At 45.8% G+C, this 19611-nt stretch overlaps 1 protein-coding gene across 1 annotated transcript in view; it reads left to right on the top strand.

The window, feature by feature from the left end:
- The window catches only part of MSRA (methionine sulfoxide reductase A), a 232551-nt gene extending 214868 nt beyond the window's left edge, over window positions 1-17683 (top strand). The window contains exon 6 of the mRNA XM_057378335.1: window positions 16870-17683. Within this exon, the coding sequence (XP_057234318.1) occupies window positions 16870-17034 (165 nt within the window). The 3' untranslated portion in view covers window positions 17035-17683. The remainder of the gene's footprint in view (window positions 1-16869) is intronic.
- The last annotated feature ends 1928 nt before the right edge of the window (window positions 17684-19611 follow it).

Genomic DNA, 19611 nt, shown 5'->3' on the forward strand with positions numbered 1-19611 from the left:
AAAAAAAAAAAAAAAAAAAAAAGAAAGGAAAAGAGGGCTCTAACATTTACTGGCAGTAATCATTGCACCATCTGCTCCGGGAGCTGCTTCCAGAACACACGTTCTCAGCTGCTGAGCAGTCAGCTCCCCATCCCTTCCTCTCCGAGGCAGGGATGCCAGCAGTTCCTAAACTGTAACAGCATGAACAAGCCTTTTTCTCTTTATTTTCCTTTTTTTTCTCTTCTCTTTTTTTTCTTTCAGTTGCTGGATTTTTTTTTTTTTGAAAAGGTAGGAGAGTTTGGATTTTTCACCAGATTGTCTCAAAGACTGAGCTCATTCCAGCTCAAGGTCCTTGATCTGGTCACGTACTGGTGGTAAAAGCATGGAGAATTTTAATATTTTATTATTTTATTATTTTAGTATTTTAGTATTTTAGTATTTTATTATTTTTATATTTTTATATTTTTATATTTTTATATTTTTATATTTTTATATTTTTATATTTTTATATTTTTATATTTTCATACTTCATGTTTTCATATTTTCATATTTTCAATTTTTCATATTTCAGAGTGCCCCAAGGGGGTTTGTTTTGTAGTAGAGCTTCACTGGCACCTGGGCTGCTCTCAAGGATGGATTTATCCCATGGTTCTTCTAGGGGGAAGCTTTCCTGGTGGAATCCCCTCCTGCCTGGACATTGACTCCTCTGATTTCTGCTCTCATGATCCATAACTGAGCTCAACTYCAGCTCCTTCCCCTTCTCTTCTGCATGCTGAGTCAGCAGTGAGCTGTTCAACATCTCTGGCAGCCCAAATCCATCAGGGGATCACGGGATATCAACGAGGAGCAGGTTCCTCCCCACCAAATCAGCTGAAAAGGGTTGGGACAGCCAAAGTCACCCTCTCGGTGTTCCCACATTGCTGCCCTTTGCCTGTTGGGGAGCAGAAGCACTCAAGGACTAATTTTGAGGGCAGAGGGTGACATTAATTAACTCATCCTGTCCTTGGGTGTTTCTGTGTTGCTGTCTCCTCAATCTGTGGCTCTCTCTGTGTTTCTCTCTGCACTAATAACCCACAGTTTCTCTTTGTACATTTAAATTCACCACAGAAAACCATCCATCAGTGCAAGCCCCTCTTCACCCTCCCGCTGCAGAGCCAGAGTTTCCCAAAGAATCGAGGCAGAGAGGATGCAGAGCCCATTAGGCTGTCCCAGGAGGGAGGGATCTGTGTGCTCACAGATGTGCTCACGGAGAGAAATCTGTGTCAGGAAAAAGAATTCCTGCTTGACCGATGGGATCTGTGCTGAACCACACAATTGGGAGTTCAGCTTTGCAGGGAGCAGGGAATCTGGGATGGYTTTGTGTGATTTCATGGGTGTCTCACTGCAGCAAGAGCAAATTTACTCCTTGACAAGCAGGAGAAATGGGATTTCTCCCTCAGCCTCGTGCACTCGCTCTCAAGTTGGATGGGTGTTTTCCCACCCAGAAATCAGGGTTGGGGTTTTTTTTTGAATCAGCATTTGACCCAGCTGAACTGCTGTTTTCCCATCCAGAAATCAGGATTGGGGCTTTTTTTAAATCAACATTTGATCCATCTGAACTGGTGTTTTCCCACCCAGAAATCAGGATTGGGGATTTTTTTTTTTTGAATCAGCATTTGTCTCAGCTGAACGGTTGTTTTCCCACCCAGAAATCAGAATTGGGGTTTTTTTTTGCCTCAGCATTTCATCCATCTGAACTGTTGTCTTCCCACCCAGAAATCAGGACTGGGTTTGTTTTTTTTCTGATCAGCATTTGACCCAGCTGAACTGCTGCTTTCCCATCCAGAAATCAGGATTGTGGGTTTTTTTTTCAATTAGCATTTGATCCAGCTGAACTGTGGTTTTCCCACCCAGAAATAAGGATTTATTTTTTTTTCTGGATCAGCTGAACTRTAATGCACATCACAGAGCCTGGAGCCTCAAAAGCTTTTTGGGAATATCCCTCGTGTGCATGAGCCTCTGGATTTTCACAGGCTCTGACAGTCCCATCAGTTCTCTGCTGGCATTTAACAAAATGCAACTTTCTGGAGTCGAATGGGTGAGGGGGATGATTTATAAAAAATATGCATTGATTTATAAAAAATACGTATCACCTACCGTGAGAGGTGATTGTGACACAGGGCAGATGAGATGATGGGCAGAAATAGCTGGGAAGACAAAAAAAGGAGGATAAAATGAAGAAGTGGGGAAAAGAGAAAAATGGGAAGATGTTTGTACCTGAAAGGAGTCCCAAATATTGATGTCTCCTGTAAATTCTTCCTGTTCAAGGGAGCTGTTAATGGAGACAGGAGCTCCTCACAGTCCTATTGCACCTCCCCAGGTGMTTCTTAAATTCTGGGCTGTGTGGTAAAGGGGAACAGGAAAATTCCCTGCAGGATTTTTAGGGCCAAAACCTCTTTCCCACCCAGGGCTGGGCAGGTGCTGTTGTTGTCCCGGGGTCAGTGGCTGTGTCACACAGGCTGTGCAGGACAAGCTCAGCCATGGGACACAAATCTTTGCTTGCTGAAGAGAATTGGGAACAGTCCRTGCTTGGGAGGTTGGGAAAGAAGAAATTAAATGACCTCATTCCTTCCRTGGATGCACAGATGCCATGAGTGGGGATTAAGGGCAGCAGATTTGAGACCGTCGGYGGTGTCAGGCACGGTGGGAGAGGCCACGCTGACTTGTGAGCTTGGATCTGTCAGTTGGAAGAGGCTGGGAAATCCTTCCATGTGTTTTTCCTGCCCACTCCAAGTTCTCTGGGTGGTGGGATCCCTGCTGTTTCCCCTGGAGAAGGGACAGCCTGGCAGGGCTGGCAGCTGCCAGTGCCTTGATCACAGCGAGCGCCTGGACCGGGCACCTTTGCTCCCTCCAAAATCCCTCCCATGGAGAGGGACAGCCAAAGGGGAGCAGTTGTTCTCCAAAGGAAGGATGGAGGGGTGTTGCTGACACTGAAATTCCTCGGGGCAGCACATCTTGGGGCAGCTGCTGTGCCAGGAGAGGCTCCAAGCCACACACGGCTCCTTTGAAAGCTCCGTTGGCTTCCAAGAAAGAAAAAGGCAGGGACAGGGCAGTGACTCCTGTGAAGGTGGGGAGGTGTTTTAGGGGACCCCACAATTTCTCTTACTCGCTGTTACAGCCTAGAAATGAACAATTGGGAGGTTTAATAACGCTCTTAATTAGGACAAACTTTAAAAGGACCGCTTGGCATCCTTGGCGGTGGGAGCCATGTGCTACCTGCAGCAGGCCAAGTCCAAAATGAAACTGATTTTTCTCTCTCACCTACATTCTGCATTCAGGCAGCTGCTCCTAACAGGTGCTCGCTCTCTTCCTAGCAGATGGTGACAAAAAATGGGTTTGTTGGCAGGTTCTGCCACGGAGCAGCCTTCTTATCACACATATTGATGTGTATACAAACACGCACGTGTCATCAGGTGCTGGCTTTCAGAAGGAATTCTCCTCCTGAGAGAAGGTCACTCAYGTGAGGGGTTTAGCCAGGATGGTCTGTGCTCGTCTCTTTTGTTCCTCAGGTCTAAAGGCATTTGGGGACTTTGCTGCCACATCAAAACCCCACAAATATTTGGTTGTTAGTTCAGATCTTCTGCTGTATCTGAAGGTGTTTTAGGAGGAGTGTGTGGTGTTAGGCTGTGTCCTTTATTATTTATCACACATCCTTAATAGCTTAAATAGCAATTAACTCCAAATCAGGCAGGTTTTAGGTGGGGAATACCCTGAAGTTTTTCTCCTCGCTTTTGTTTGTGGTAATGCAAGAAAAATTCAGGTAACAAATCATAGAATGGGTTGGAAGGGATGTTAAATATCATCTCATTTCAAGGATCTCCCTCTTAAAATAAAACCAGTTAAAAACGTGCAGTGGAATTGARACACAGCAATGCCTTTAAATAAAGAAATCAGAGTGCAGGGTTTTATCCTGGGAAATTCACCCAGGGCTGAAGCTGCAGGGAAAGTACCCAGAGAGGATTTGTGCCGTATCCATCACCCAGAGACAGGCAGCTGTCAAACAAATCCTTCTGATTCTTGACTCTGCTTCCACCTCCCAGATTCTGCCTGGTGAGGACTGTGAATTCGACAAAGTGGTGCAAAGCAATGCCAGGTTTGGGGAACTGGGGGACTTTTCCTGCTTCCATTCCTTGTGTTGTGAATTCGACAAAGTGGTTCAAAGCAGTGCCAGGTTTGGGGAACTGGGGGACTTTTCCTGCTTCCATTCCTTGTGCTGTGAATTCGACAAAGTGGTGCAAAGCAGTGCCAGGTTTAGGGAACTGGGGGACTTTTCCTGCTTCCATTCCTTGTGCTGTGAATTCGACAAAGTGGTTCAAAGCAGTGCCAGGTTTGGGGAACTGGGGGACTTTTTCTCCTTCCATTCCTTGCACAGGGAGCACCAGGCAGAGCCATCCTCGCCCAGCTTTGCTGTTCATTTCAAAGGAGCAGCCTGAGCCAAGAGAACCAGATGAGGGTGACATCTGGCCACGGAGCCTCTGCCAAGTCACTGCTGTTCCGTAGCTGGCAGGAAGATGATGTGCTGCAAATGCCAGGTTCTCTCTGAAATGTAAAGTGCATTCCCTGCATTTTCTTTGCTTCCTCTCCAGCCTCAATCAGCTCGGTATTTTGTTTTACTAATGGCCAAATTCAAATCTCCTTTCCAGGCGCAGAAATCCATTCCAATAGTGATGGTGGGTGGTTTATACAGAGAGCGGAATTTGACCCTGAAGTCCACAATGGTATTTTCTAAGCTTCTGACAAATTAACTTGTTGACTGTGAGTCTCATTCAAATCCCAGCTCCTGTGGGCTGTGTTTGAGCTGAGGGTTGCTAATCATGTATATAAGAATTGTTTGTACCTAAACTCTTCCAGGAAGGAGCAGGCAGAGGTTGGGGCAGGTGGGAAAGCTGAAGAAGCTCCGGAGGTTTTCTTCACTRATACTGTTCTGGAAGCCTAAGCTGCATCCCTTTAATAAAAAAAAAAACCACTGCAGCTGCTGAAAAAAAGCTCGTGAAAGAAATCTGCTGCTCATAAAAGGAAGGGACAGTTAAAAGAAAGCTCGTGGGATTGGAAGTAGATGAGATTTAAGGTCCTTTCCAACCCAAACCTTGCTGTAATTCTGGGACTGTGGGTCCCCTGTACACATTTACTCCCTGCTGTGTCCAGAAAGGAGCTGAAGCTGTAGGATTTGCTCTGTTTCCTTATGTAGCATTTTTATTTTCACCCTTGGTGCTGAACTCTCAGCATTTTTGGCAGCTGTGAAGCGAGCTGGGTTGGCAGCTGATGTTCCATCCAAGTGCATCTTTTCCTTCTCCTCTGATTAAACAGTTTTSCTGCACCAGTTTTCACAATTGTAGGAGAATGGTGATTGTATTAAATCATCATTGACAGCAGGGWGGGCTGGGCTTGTCCAGCCTGGAGAAGAGAAGGATCCAGGGAGATCTTAGAGCCCTTTCCAGAGCCTAAAGGGGCTCCAGGAGAGCTGGAGAGGGACTGGGGACAAGGGATGGAGGGACAAGACAAAGGGAACTCATAACAATYTTGTTTTTAACTTCATCAAAAGTTACCCTCTGCGTCATAGGAATAGGTGAAAACATTTTTAATCAAAAGCAAGAATTTGTCAAACAAAGAGGGATCTTTGCATTGAAAAGTATGTGCAGGTACCATGACTAACTTGAAGCCACCAAGCTGCTTAGAGGGATGGAGCACCTCTCCTAGGAGGAAAGGCAAGGAGAATTGGGATTGTTCAGCCTGGAGAAGAACAGATTTGTGACTAATTGTGAATTTTGGCTTCCTAGTACCTGAAGGAAGGCAGGAAGAAATATGGAGGGGGACTGTGTGCAAGTGCGTGGAGGGACAGGACAAGAGGGAATGGCTTCAAATTGACAGAGGGCAGGGTTAGATGGGATATTGGGAAGGAATTGTGCCCTGTGAGGGTGCCCAGAGAAGCTGTGGCTGYCCCTGGATCCCTGGAAGTGTCCAAGGCCAGGCTGGATGGGGCTTGGAGCACCCTGGGATAATGGAAGATGTCCCTGCCCATGGCAGGGGGTGGAACTGGATGGTTTCCAAGGTCCTTTTCAACCCAAACCATTCCATAATTCCATAATTCCATAATTCCATAATTCCATGATCCTATGAATCATGTTTAATGCTATGTAACTGATCAAGAGAAATATCGCTGTGAATATCTGGGTGTCTTTAGATTCTGTCCTTATCAATTACCCTATGCACCCTCCTGGGAAACAATCAGTTAACTCACAAAATTATCRAGGCAGTTTATTGTCTGCCAGAAAAGAAATTGCTTGATATTATCCCACTTCTTGAGAGCAAAACTTATTTTCCCCAGAATGATAAGGAGCAGCTAATTCAGGTTTTGCAGAACACGTGCGCCGTTATCGTTAGGAAGGAGCTTAACCAACCTGAAAGCRAATGCTAAATGATCCAGATCTCGGTCTTATTAAGCTTGTGTGTGGTTTTTTTTCCTACCACTTAAAAGCCTGAGGATCTGGGCTAAATGAGATTTTCTGGAAGGCAAAGCTTTCAAGTTTACCTCCTTCTCTTTTTAAAGCACGGAGGCGACGGCYCTGTTTACGCGGAGCTCCGACGGAGCGAGCGCATCCCTGCTGCAGCGTTTCATGGAACATCCTTTGTTTATTCACACTGTGCCACTTTTAAACTTCAGATGTAAACAACAAAGACTTCTTTGTATTTCACACTATCTCATACTCACTACCTTCTGAAGTCCAAAGCCAAAACACTGYGGAATTTTACCCTCCTCACACTTTCTCCTGCTCGTTGGATGCCTTCTTCCAGCCTTTTCTATTTATAGGGACAGGAAAACTACTTATCTTCTGATGGAAACAYGCTCTATTCATTTTCTCTTGACTTTTCAGTCCTTGGAATGGGCTAAAATTGTATTGCCTGGTAGCCATTTGAAATATAATTTTAGTAGTAATTATGCATATATTCGATAACAGAAACAATTTGTCATCCTGAAGGATCCAAATTGCTTTAAAGTATTCGGCCTGTCACTGATCTGCTACGTGGATTAAAAATCYAGCAAATATTCCACTGAAATCAGCTGGACAGAAAGGTCAGAAAGACTCAGGCTGGAAGTGCAGCAGCTGCCTCATGGCAGATATTGGCAAGCAGAAGAATTTGGGTTCTGTTTTGAACCAGAGTGGGATTTTTAGCTGGAAATTTCACAGAGCTGCAGCTGTGCTGATCCTTGAGCTCCAGCACTGRGATGTGCCCCCTGTTTTACACCCCTGGGGGAAGTACCTTGCTTTTCTTTTTCATTTGCTGTGCAGTGCTGTGCTGTTTGGGTCAGTCTCACGYTGGATCCATCTCCTCTCTGATGATCTTTGGAGAAGGCAGCAAAGGCTTTTGGCTCCCTGTTTTGTGCTTATCTCCATGGGGGAAGAAAAATAGCAATATCCTGAAACCCAGAAAAACATGGTGTTGATTTTTAACTTTGCCAGGAACAATTGGCATCTTTTATCATCCCTCCTCCTTAAGCTTCACTGGAGCACAGGCAATATCTGATGGGCTTTATATTGAATTCTGGGGGCAATTCTGGGCCACTCATGATAAGAGAGACCTGGAGGGACTGGAGCGAGTCCAGGGAAGGGAACGGAGCTGGGGAAGGGGCTGGAGCACCAGGAGAGGCTRAGGGAGCTGGGAAAGGGGCTCAGCCTGGAGAAAAGGGGGATCAGGGGGGACCTTGTGGCTCTGCACAACTCCCTGACAGGAGGGGGCAGCCGGAGGGGTTGGGCTCTGCTCCCAGGAAACAGGGACAGAAGGAGAGGAAACAGCCTCAAGCTGCACCAGGGAGAGTTTAGGTTGGATATTGGGAGCAATTCCTTCATGGAAAGGATTGTCCAGCCCTGGCACAGCTGCCCAGGGCAGTGCAAGAATCCCCGCCCCTGAAGGGGTTKAAAAGCCMTGTGGATGTGGCACTTGGGGACATGGGTCACTGGTGGCCTTGGCAGGCATGGGGGGTGTTTGGACTGGATCATCTTTGAGGGTTTTTCCAGCCTGAATGATTCTGTGATTTTATGATTTTGTTTTGCTATGTGTACCATAAATAGTTGTGCTGTAAGTTGTAGAGAATGTCAGTTCCATGTTGGATCCCTCTGAGATATTCCCTGATTTAAGAAACCACCRACACAGACTGAAAATAAAGGTGACAGCAGTGAGTTTAGCGGGTGAGGCTCATGGTGGGTGTTCAAGGTGAGTTGTTCACCTCTCCAGAGAGTGAACAACACAATAAAAACCATCCCCCGCCTCTTTTTTTTTTTTTTCTGGGATGAAATGGTTTAGCATTACCAAATGGTCATGGGAGGCTGAAGAGAAAATCACAGTCTGTTATTAGAGGCARAATAAGTGGCAGGGATGACAGGTTGCCCAACAATTTCCAGTGCAAGGATCTTTCAGGTATTCCAATATAGCAATTTTTATGATTTCAGCAGTAGATATTTATGMATGGTCTCTTGTCTGGAACTTTTTCCCTCCAATCACAACAAAAGTAATTTCTGGATTTTTCAGRATGAGTTTAGATAGAGATAAACTGTTTCTCTGGAAAATTCCTGTGTTTTCCTGAGAAACTGTCATGCTTATATATCATGGAAGAAATACTTGATGTAAATCCAGTGAGAAAAATAAAATGATGGCAATGTAACACAAAGCTGACCTGAGCCCTCTGGGTTCGATATGAGAAATGAACATTTTAACTTCTACATTGCTGCTGAATAAAAAATAATTGCAGAGCCTTCCATTTATTGCCAAGGGCTTCCACCCAAGGGAGYGCCCCGGGCTGCTCTGCACTTGGAACAAAACGTGGTCCAGAGATAACCGAGCTAATGGAGGTGGGAAAGCCTTGTCAACACTGTATTTACACATGGAGGGTTTTATTCTGTCCACAGGCTGCTGGAGCTGCCTGATCTTGGAGTATTTTTGGACCTGGAGCTGCCTGATTGATCTTGGAGTATTTTTGGACCTGAGCTGGCTTCTCAGAGTCATCCAGGGCCAAACCATGTGGAGGCACCAGTTGTGGTCTCCAGTGTGGAAGATTCTGCTCTGAGCTTCCCTGCTCTATGTGTGGGTCAYTCCCCCCATCCCAGCTTGGCTCTGGCCACTGTTATTTCAAGAATATGAGAGTCATGGATGAGTGATTAGTGGAGGAGATGCTGCTGTCTCTGACCATGGGGGAGGTTTGAGCTTTAGGGGCACATCTTTTCTTAGGCATCATCAATTATCCATGCAGGATGTGCGGTAAGAGGCTGTTTGGCTGCGTTAAAATTGGCCAGACAAACAGAATTTCCATCTCCCTCAATGGCTCCTTCAACACCTAATTAGTTCCCAGATGCTGCTGGAGCAAGATGTCTTTTATCTTYGCTAATGTTATCTTCCTCTCCATCCTAAATGCCCGCCCGTGCCATTCCCCGCTTTCATCTCTCTTCCCTCAGGAGAAAACAGGATGGGTGTTCAGGAAGCTCCACGCTGAAGGTCAAGCTTGTAAAGACTCTGGGTCAAGCTGATCCTGTTAAACCGGGCACTATCTGGAGCAAAAAAAGCTCTGAATCTAGAATTAGATGGATGCAATGGAGAGCAGGATACAGCTTCCTTCCTGTGCACGTTCACAGGATTGGTGTCCAACAGGAAAAAATAGAATTGCAGATTTTATTTCGCTGTCAGTTCCATTCGATGCGATTTAGGACAAATTCAAAGCTCTTTTCCCGCTGTGGGAGAGGGGACCATGAAGTCTGGCTGGATAAATGCGCTGCTTCAGCTGGCAGAGCTTGCTGTGGGCAATGCTCAGGTTGGTAAAAAAGGAGGAAATATCAGCCTAACTGCACTCCTGGTGCTCCCCAGRCCCTCTGAGCTCATCCACTTGGGGCTGTGTTAATGCCAGGCTATCATCCAACTGTGATTTACCTTGGCAGGGCTGATGGATATCCAAGCCCAGCCATTCCTTCTCCTCTGGCAGGGAGGAGTGACCARACCYGCTYCAAGCTGAGTGGTGAYGAGGGAAGCATTTCAGAGRGAGYGGATCTTCAAAGGGAAGGAACACTSTCTCAACACACCCAGCTCTCCCYGAGGCTCCTGGAGCTGTGTCTCCAGCCAGGATCAGTTTGCTCCATTCCAGTGATGTGTTCCACTGTGTGGGAGTTTTGTCCGTAGGCAAAAGCTCTGACAAAGTCAGTRTTGCGGTTTTATGGGTGAGAATCAGGATTTTTCAGCTCAGATTTTGGCACCATCTTCTTTTTCTATCCTATTTCCTTCTTTATCTGTATTTTCTCTGTGCTGCACTGGAAGGATACATTCCTAGGAAAAAATTCCAGCAGGTTCCTGCAGAAGCACTTCTCTTTGGTCAGGGAATGAGTAGAGCCTGTAAGAGTACCCTGGGCTGTGCCCAAAGCTGTGTGAGGCTGAGGGAGCTGATTTCACACTGGTGAACCCCATGACCCTCTGTGTCCAAATCTCAACAGCCGAGGGGCATGGAGCTTCTGGAGCCAGTTCAGAGGAGGTCACAGAGTTGCTCCAAGGGCTGGAGCCAGGCTGGGAGAGCTGGGGGTGTTCACCTGGAGAGGAGAAGGATCCAGGGAGAACTCAAGAGCCCCTTCCAGGGCCTAAAGGGGCTCCAGGAGAGCTGGAGAGGGACTGGGGACAAGGGCTGGAGGGACAGGACACAGGGAATGGCTTCAAACTGCCAGAGGACAGGGACAGATGGGATATTGGAAGGAATTGTTCCCTGGGAGGGTGGGGAGGCCCTGGCACAGGGTGCCCAGAGAAGCTGTGGCTGCCCCTGGATCCCTGGAAGTGTCCAAGGCCAGGCTGGACGGGGCTTGGAGCACCCTGGGATAGTGGAAGGTGTCCCTGCCCATGGCAGGGTGTGGCACTGGGTGATCTTTCAAATCCCTTCTTTTCATCACTGGTAAGGCAGAAGTTTAAAACAACCAAACCATTCCATGATTCTGTGACATTTTTCTTCAAGTTCAGTCCCACAGCAGCTGCTTTTCTCTCCCAGTGTAGAATCAGGGGCTTTCACCATTCCTGCTCTTAGATCCCCATGCCCATTCTGTGAAAGATGAACAATTTTTACCCCCACAATTCCATCATTCCCAGTTCTGATCTTGCCCGATTTACCGGAGGCGCTCTGAGACCAGACAGCTTCACGCCAGGATATGAACAATCCCCAGGAATGACACAGCACTCCAAACCCTGTGTGAGCACCAGCTAATTGTGCAGCACTCCACAGCCCTGTGAAAAACATTTGCTAATCAATCCCAGCAGCACCTATCAAAGGTAGCAATGCCATGGGATGTGCTGGGCAGAGAAATGGGAATGTGGATATCTGGTCCCGGTCCATGCGGGAGCTGGGGGTGAACTTCACTGGCAAGATCCTTCTTCCTGTCATAAAAACATGATYTCCAAAAGCAGGTCACCTACAGGCTGGGAATGCAGATTTTACTGGATAATCAGGATTTCAGCCCATTCTGGGGCTTGTAGATGTTGCTGGCATCAATTAATTTGGGAAAGCCAACATTGGTAAGTGACGTGGAGGAGACTGGACCCAGCATGACAAACTGAGCTGCTGCAGCCAGCTGAAGGCAGCACAAAGGAAACAATTTAAAATMATCTATCATCGATGACACAGCAGAGTGGGCTGAAGTGCCAGAAAGGAGAGGGAAGGGAAGGTGAAAATAAATGACGGAGAAAAWAAAACATTGTTAATTGCTCATTCCTCTGGACCAAGATTTGTTCCTCTGGTTCAAGTAAGCCTGTAGGGCTGAAATTCTGCACCCAAATCTGCCAGCAGCCAATCCACAAACCTGGCAAAGTCAGTTGAGTTGTTTTCCAGTTAAAATATCACAGGATCAAGTGTCTAGGATAWTCACATCCTCCTATCCTTCAGAAACTAATTCCTGCAGGTCTTCTASTGCAACAGTGCAGCTCCTTTAATTCTTAGGATTTTTTGGAAAAAAAGATCTGGGATTCAGGATTGCTGCTGCTGGTGTGAAGTTTTAAGTAGCCAATGTGARGAAGAGAGGTCCCAGCAGATTTTATTTGGTGAAATTGAGATTATCATTGGAGTTTGACATTGAGGCTGTCACCCATGTGAGGATGCTCCGTGGTGTTTCCAAGGTGATTTTTTTGGTGATTTTCAAGGAGATTTTAGGATTGCAGCAGCTTCATGCTGGGACACGAGGCAGAGTGGATGGATGTCGGTGTGAGMTGGYTTATGAAGTGTCTATTGAATCAAACACAGGATGACGCCGTTTTTATTAAAAGCCACAAAATGCTTGAAGCCAATTAATACTCTGCTGCTTCACTAATGCCTCTGCTCAGCAAATTAAACGGTTTCATTTAGCAAAACCAATTTTAAAGCCTTTTTGTCAAGTTTATAATGACTTTAGCATGAGGAGACTCACGGCTTGCACGCATAAGGCAGGTTTTTCTGAAGAGAGCGGGTGCGTAACAAGGTGCCAGGTGTGGGATAAGAGGAAAGTTGCTCTTCTGAGTGAAGGACTGGTTATAAATAGGAAATAAAAGGTACAAATAACTGTGCAGTTTCTGCAGTGAAGAGAGATTAACCTGTCTTGGGAAGCTGTGCGGTTCAATATTCTCACAAGAGGGATGAAAAAAGGGAGGCGGACGACGGTGACGCACCAAAATGCGCCGAGARTTCGGAGTTATTCCAGGTGAGCCGAAGAAAACTCGGCTGCAAAAAAAAGTTGCAGAAGAATCTGACAATACCGAATGTGMGGGCACAGAAAATAGCTGCTGAAATTCCATGTCAATAAAAGTCAAGTGCAGACACAATGAGAGGGTTTAAATTAGCCCGGGAAAGAGGTTCTGGCGTCATTGCAGATGGTGCTTTGGAAAYATCTGCTCCRTGCTCGGCAGAGGTCAGGAAGGCAAGTGGAATGCAAAGAATTGCTGGGGAAAGAGATGGGGAATGAAAGAGGAAATGTAAGTGCAGGGCTGAATAAAAACCCKCAGGGCTCTTGAGCACAGTGGAATTCCAGTCACCCTGGTGAAAGAGGGCTGGGAGAGGTGGAAGAAAGGGTGAGAAGGCTGCCCTGGGTTATGGATGGGGACTGAAAGGYTGTGGGTCTGGCTGAAGGCACGAATGGGCAGGATAAAGGAGTAAAATCCAGATTACTTGAGAGAGGAAATGAAGAATTGTATCAGGAGGCTACCGAGATGGTCACAGAGATGGAGGAGCTCTGCTGTGAGGAAAGGCCGAGAGAGTTGGGATTGTTCAATTTGGGGAAGAGAAGCTTTGGGGTGACCCTTTCAGTGCCTGAAGGAGCCAATAAGAAAGTTGGAGAGGAACTATTTACAAGGGCCTGGAGTGGCAGGACAAGGGGGAAAGGCTTCAAACTGAAAGAATGTAGGTTTGGATTGGAAGTTAGGAAGGAATCCTTCCCTGTGAGGGTGGAGAGGCCCTGGAATAGAATTTCCAGAGAAGCTGTGGCTGCCCCTGGATCCCTGGAAGTGTCCAAGGCCAGGTTGGATGGGGCTTGGAGCAACCTGGGACAGTGGRASRTGTCCCTGCCCMTGGSWGGGGTGGAACTGGATGATCTTTAATGTCCCTTCCAACMCAGACCATTTGTGATTCTGKGATTTGGTGTTTTGTGACCGASGATGTGATGAGAGCTCTGGTCATCMCTGGTCAGGCAGAAGTTTAAAGCAAACAAGAGAAAATAAACTTTCTCTGTAATGAATTAGGAAAAACCACCACACACATGTTTAACATGCTGAAAGCACAGGTTGGCTRAAAAACTTGCAGTGCTGAGGTTCCCATTGCTGCCTTTGATCCATCCATGGTCCTGGGTTTTTTTAAGGAAGGTTTTTGTTTTTTTTTGGAAGATCCTTTTTTTCAAGGAAGATTTTCCAACCTTCACGATTCTGTGATTCCCTATTCTTGCTTGAGCATCTCTCCCAGTGTCCCAAACTGGCCATGTCCCCTCTGCAGCTGGTTGAGATTTGGGTTCTGGTTTGGTTTGGCCCCTTGCTGGTGGAACTTTACAGGATTTTTGGGCTGGATTATAATCAATTAAAGGATCTCTTGTGATCTTGTAGTGACTTGGCAGTGCTGGGTTAACAGTGGGAGTTGCTGATCTCACAGGGCTTTGATGTCTCCTGTGACAAAAACCACAGAAAACCTTTGAAGGAATAAATTGTCTTTGAATTGCAGTGAAATGTCAGAGGGAAAAATGATCCAACAGTTCCTTAAAAATTTCTTGCACTGAGTAAAAGATCCCAAGTTTTAATTGCAGCAAGATATGAGAGGTCCTGTTGGATTGGCTCAGGAATTTTGAGACAGCGAGGACTAAAAATGCTTCTAGAACAAGATTATCATCAAATTATATCAGCATCAGTGGCAGGAAATCAATCCAGAGTGGGCTGATTTACACCTGCCAGAGCCAGCACATCCTGAACTTCTTTCCAGTGACGTTTTTATCTTCACATCGACACCGTCAGCGCCAGGAAAATATTTTMCCCTTTAAAATCTAAACAACCAAGGTGGGATTTGGCATAGCCTGAGGTTCCCACTGCTCCTRACAACAGGACCAAAGTGCAAGGTCAGGAGTCGTCTTGGGTTCTGCTTTATTCAGGTTTTAATGGTCTGGGAGCGATTCGGGAGGGGATAAATGATGTTTATGCCCTCTTGTGGTGCCTCATCAAACAGAATGGATTTCCCAGCTGACAAAATGAGGCCAATGATGGAAAAGTCCCAGGTTAAAAATCTGTTTTTAACAAAGCAAACACTGTTTTGCACGGTGGGAAAGTCTCTCCCCCTCCAGCAGCATCCTCATGACTCAGGGAAGGGGGAGAGGCCAATTTTGGCTGCATTTGCTGCAGCAGGTAAATGAGTAATGCCCACGGTGGCGGAGTTTGTGCCATCCTTCTGCAGCAAAGAAATTCCAAAGAGTTTTTTTTTTCTGTGCTGGGAAGGTTAGAAAATGAAACAGTGCTTGGTAAAAGCAGTTGTGTTGACACCTCTTTGTGTTGGGTGCTGTTGAGGTGTTGTGGCACAAACCTTCACATGTTTTATCTTCTTCACTTACACGTCTGATGGGTAAATAACCTGATTCCCTTGGGACAAAGCCTGCCCCAAAGATGGAAAAAGCTATTTGATGATTGTACATGAGGAGGCAAGGCCAGATTCCTGAGAAATTTGGCTTGGGATCCTGCAGTGTTCAAAACCAAGGAATTAATGAGTCAGCATCATCTTTCTTGTTGCACTGAAAATTCCGATGCAGAGTTGGGAACTCAGGGCTCTCCAGACAGGTCAATCACAGGTTTTGTGTCCATCTTGTTACTTCATTCCTGAGCAAAGACTGAACAGAGCAGAATGTGTCCTCTAGACAGGGAAATTATGGGGATAAATCAGACTAATGCTCTCCAAAGCCCAGGAGCTGCTGTCAGGCTGTGGTCAGGGGCAGGATCTGGGAAAACCTGATGTGGGAAGTTTGAAGGCTTTTTGTCCTAAATAATCACCTGTTAATTAAGTCCATTATTTGTCATCCTTCTYTCTCCCCAGCCTCTGAGTCTGCAGATGTAAAGAGAAAGGGAATTATTTTCTTTCCAGGCCCATGACGAGTAAACCCACAATACTGGGTTTAAATAAAAGTTTTAACTGTTAGGACAGACTCTCTAACAGGATGGAAAATACTGGAATGAGGATCTCCATCCCATAGATCTTCCATAAACAGTGTTTTTTGGGATCAAGACTACCATCATGTATTCCATCATGATGATAGAATATGGACTTGATGACTTAAGCAAATTCAGAGTTTTGTGATTCCATGTGATGATTTCCCCTTATTTGCTTTATTTATTTATTAGGGTGATGACRTAACAAATATTTGTCTGGGAATCCTAAATGCTGACCCTTCAATCAATTCTATCTCCATCCAGTATTTACAAACACACTTTGCAWCAGGAGTCTGCCATTAATTAAAGTGCTCATTAGGTTTTAGCACGGACTTCAGGGCACGGGTTATGTCACCACTGAGAAGAGAATTGGCTCCAAAATGTTGCTGTTTACCAGTTTCCTTAGGAAAGGACAATGCAGCAGGGAAAATGTCACAGCAATTCATCTTAAAAAGAAATTCCCTCTGTCAGAAACCTCTCAGGAGTTTCAAATTCAGTTAGGRGGATATCAGAAAGCAATTAAAGTCTAATTTAAAATCCCCACCCACATTCCATCTTCTCTTCCTGCCAAGTGATTATTGCTCCTGGTCCACGTATTGGCAGATCTTTCCAAAATGAGSCATTATTTGCCTTAAAACTTAAAACTTTCTGGTCAAGATGGAACTTTCCTCTTTGAAGAATGAGTTTGCAGTGACTCTTGTGGGGAAAAAAAAAAAAAAAAGCTCAAATGCTCTGATTTCCCAAGGACATTCTTGGGGTTGAAATTTCACTCAGAAATTCTTCTTGGAGAAGGACATTGGGGGTGCATTTTGAAGCTGAGGCACCTTCCAGGGGATGGTTCCTGGATGCTGCAGCTTCCCAAGGTGGATCTGAGTGTGCTCTCCCGTTGTTTTCCACTTTCATTGATGGCTCCATATCCCTGCCTGGGTTAATAAAGAGAATAATCGCAATTTATTAAAATTATTCATGTGGACATGGCAAATTAAACAAACAAGCCATTAAAAGGGAGTGGTTCACTCATTCTCCATGACCACAATATCTCCAAGAAAAACACTACAAGAGCAGAGATAAAGGGCTTTCAGGGATGTTTTGGGAATGTGATCCAAGCACTGAGAGATGCCTGTGGCTCCTTCAGGGAGGAATMCCAAAGCCATTCCTGTGCCAACAAACCACTAATGTCTTTTTCATGGTTTCTCCTGACAGGTGTTGACGGAGGGAGGCTTCGGCCCCATCACGACGGAAATCCGGGAGGCTCCCGAGTTTTATTACGCCGAGGAATATCACCAGCAATACCTCAGCAAGAATCCTGGTGGCTACTGTGGCATGGGGGGGACAGGGGTGTCCTGCCCCATTGGCATCAGGAAATAACCCCCTGTGCTTGCTCCACCACCTCCACTTCACCACAGGGAGCTTGGAAAAAAACAGGAATCCCAGTTCCAGCACGGCATCCGTGGATAAAGATTTGGGGATCTGCTGGGGACAATTTCCATAATTGGAAMAGTTTCCTGTTCATTGACGTTAAAAGCCAAAGTAGCGGCAGGAATTGCTCCCATCACAGCTTCTCGCTCTGTGCAGCTCCTGGGGTTTCCTTGTTATCTGGGGAGGTGGGAAGAGATCCAAACTTCCARAAGTTTGGCTTGAAATGCTGTCAAAAAGGTGAATTTGGAGGTGGTTGCRCCTGTAGCTGCTTTGCATTTCCAATGCCTTTGGACTTGGTGATTTTCTTGAGTTAATTAATTTGCTGGTATTACCAGAGCTTGACTGGGACATGGTTGGGCTCTTGACCTGTCAMAAGCCTGGAATCCTTTGGGAATGATGTATTGATCAAATCAGTGATTCTCCCACCACAACTCCGCTTTCACAGCATTTAGTACCACCTTAGTGCCTATTTTCTGAAATAAATTTAGCCAGAAAAAGTCAAAATTGCAATTTGATGCTTCTTTTTGGCAGTTCCAACAAGTGAATGAACACAAAAATARATTGGTTTTGTTTCCTGCTCTGCAATAAAGTACAGAAAAGAAAAGAATGGTGTTCTCTGTGATGTGTTCCAAGCAGATATCTGGGTAGATCTAAAAAAAAAAAAAATTATCAAATATTATAAAATGCTGCAGTCTGCTAATTAAACACCACGGCTTTTAAATCAGTATCACCAGGCATGACAGCACAGAGGAGTAGAATTATCCCCATGATTAATTATTTGTACTTTAATAACTTGAGGAGCCCCCACCAAGAGCAGACTCGTGGCCAACATAACTTGGGGCAGTCTCCAGTGAATGTGCAATCAAAGGAGTAGGACAGCCAGGAAGGGGAAAAATAAAATCAATTTTGGGTTTATTGATGGGGTTCTCCAAGTGCAGAGAAAGGATGGAGGGGTGCAGGGTTTGTCCCATATGGAGATAGGATCCTACAGGTCCAGAGCACAAGGAGTGAGCCAGTTTTTGAGGGACAGATGGTGGGACCCACAAACACAAACCCACAGCGTCTCCATAGCTCTCCATGGCTTGGTTTGATGTTTCCTGCTCTCCAACTCAGCTTTTAAGCTCAGAAAGGCCCAAATCAGCTCCCTGAGCATCTTCCTGTTCCTACCCAGCAGATCAGATCAGGCTGCAARCTTGGAAGGAGTGGAAATGTGCCCCACAAAGTCAGTTTTTGGGACTGTAAATCCCGTGCTGCAGCCCTGGGTGGTAAATCTGTGCCAGAGAAATTAGCTCCACATCTTCCCTCACTCCTCAGCTAATGCTGAGTTCACCCCAGTCTCAAAATCCAGAGGAAACCTGTTCTTTTGGCAGATTTACACCTGGGCTGGGCTTACAGGAGCTGCCTCAGGCAGGATTGCCCTGTTAGGCTCTTTCTGGAGATGCCCCAAAATGCGCCCACACCGCACTCAGGATTTTTGTTGCTGTGGTAACTGATCCTGTCCTTAGCCTGTCCTGCCATGGAGTTGTTCCAGTGCTCACTGCCAAGGAAACCAGCACTTCTGTCTCATTTCTTTGGCATGAGGTGACAGAGAAGCAAAGAACAGGGGGAAATCAACTCTTACCCTCATCCTTCTCATTGTGAAATGCCTCCACAAATCCAGACTCTGTGGGATAACTCCTGGTGTGCTCCAAGGCAAAACATTTCAGATGCTGAATCATCTGGGGGCTCATAAAACGTCTCTTGGTTCCCTTCCTCTCCCCTCCTTCCCCTCCTACTCCRTGCTGCAGTTATTGTTTTGAAACAAGCTGGAAAATCTTTGGGAAAAGCTTTTATTATAGATACGCTCGAATCTGAGCCTGGCTGAGGAGTTTTTTTAAGTCCTGTGCTGATGGAAATGATGATGTGTTGGTCTAAAAATCAGCATAATGGGTCCATCGGTGCTGCAATTGGCCACATCAAAATATTTGGCTAGCACAGAATGATTTACTGGCATCTTTGATTTGATTTTGATTTGATAATTTTGATTTGGCCATTTTTGAAAATTGCCCTTTGACAGAAATGCCACTTTCTCCTGCAGTCATGGAATCATGGAATTTTTTGGGYGGGAAGGGACCTTGAAGAACATCCAGTTCCACCCCCTGCCATGAGCAGGGACACCTTTCACCATCCCAGGGTACTCCAAACCCTGTCCAAGTCTAACCTGGCCTTGGACACTTCCAGGGATGGGACAGCTCTCCTGGTCCTGTTTAAGTACATGAAATTAATACCCCAGGCACGGTCTAACTGGAGAGAAAATTAATAGGAAATGAGAAAATTAACAGGAAATGCTGATAGGCTTCAGAATTTCTCAGAGTTTAAGAAGGAAGCTGATGGAGGAGTTGCACCTGAGGTCATCAAAAGTGGTTGAAGATTTTGCCAGGCTCCAGCTCYCAGCTCCTGAAATCCACCAGTGCTGTATCCTGTGATACCAGTCCAGAATACAGACAGGAATTCACTCCTACCCTGTCCCTGTCAGAGCTGAAGGAA

The sequence above is a fragment of the Malurus melanocephalus genome, unplaced genomic scaffold, assembly GCF_030028575.1.
Source record: "Malurus melanocephalus ecotype Western Australia unplaced genomic scaffold, MMel_1.1 scaffold_354, whole genome shotgun sequence".
NCBI classification, from domain to species: Eukaryota; Metazoa; Chordata; class Aves; order Passeriformes; family Maluridae; genus Malurus; species Malurus melanocephalus.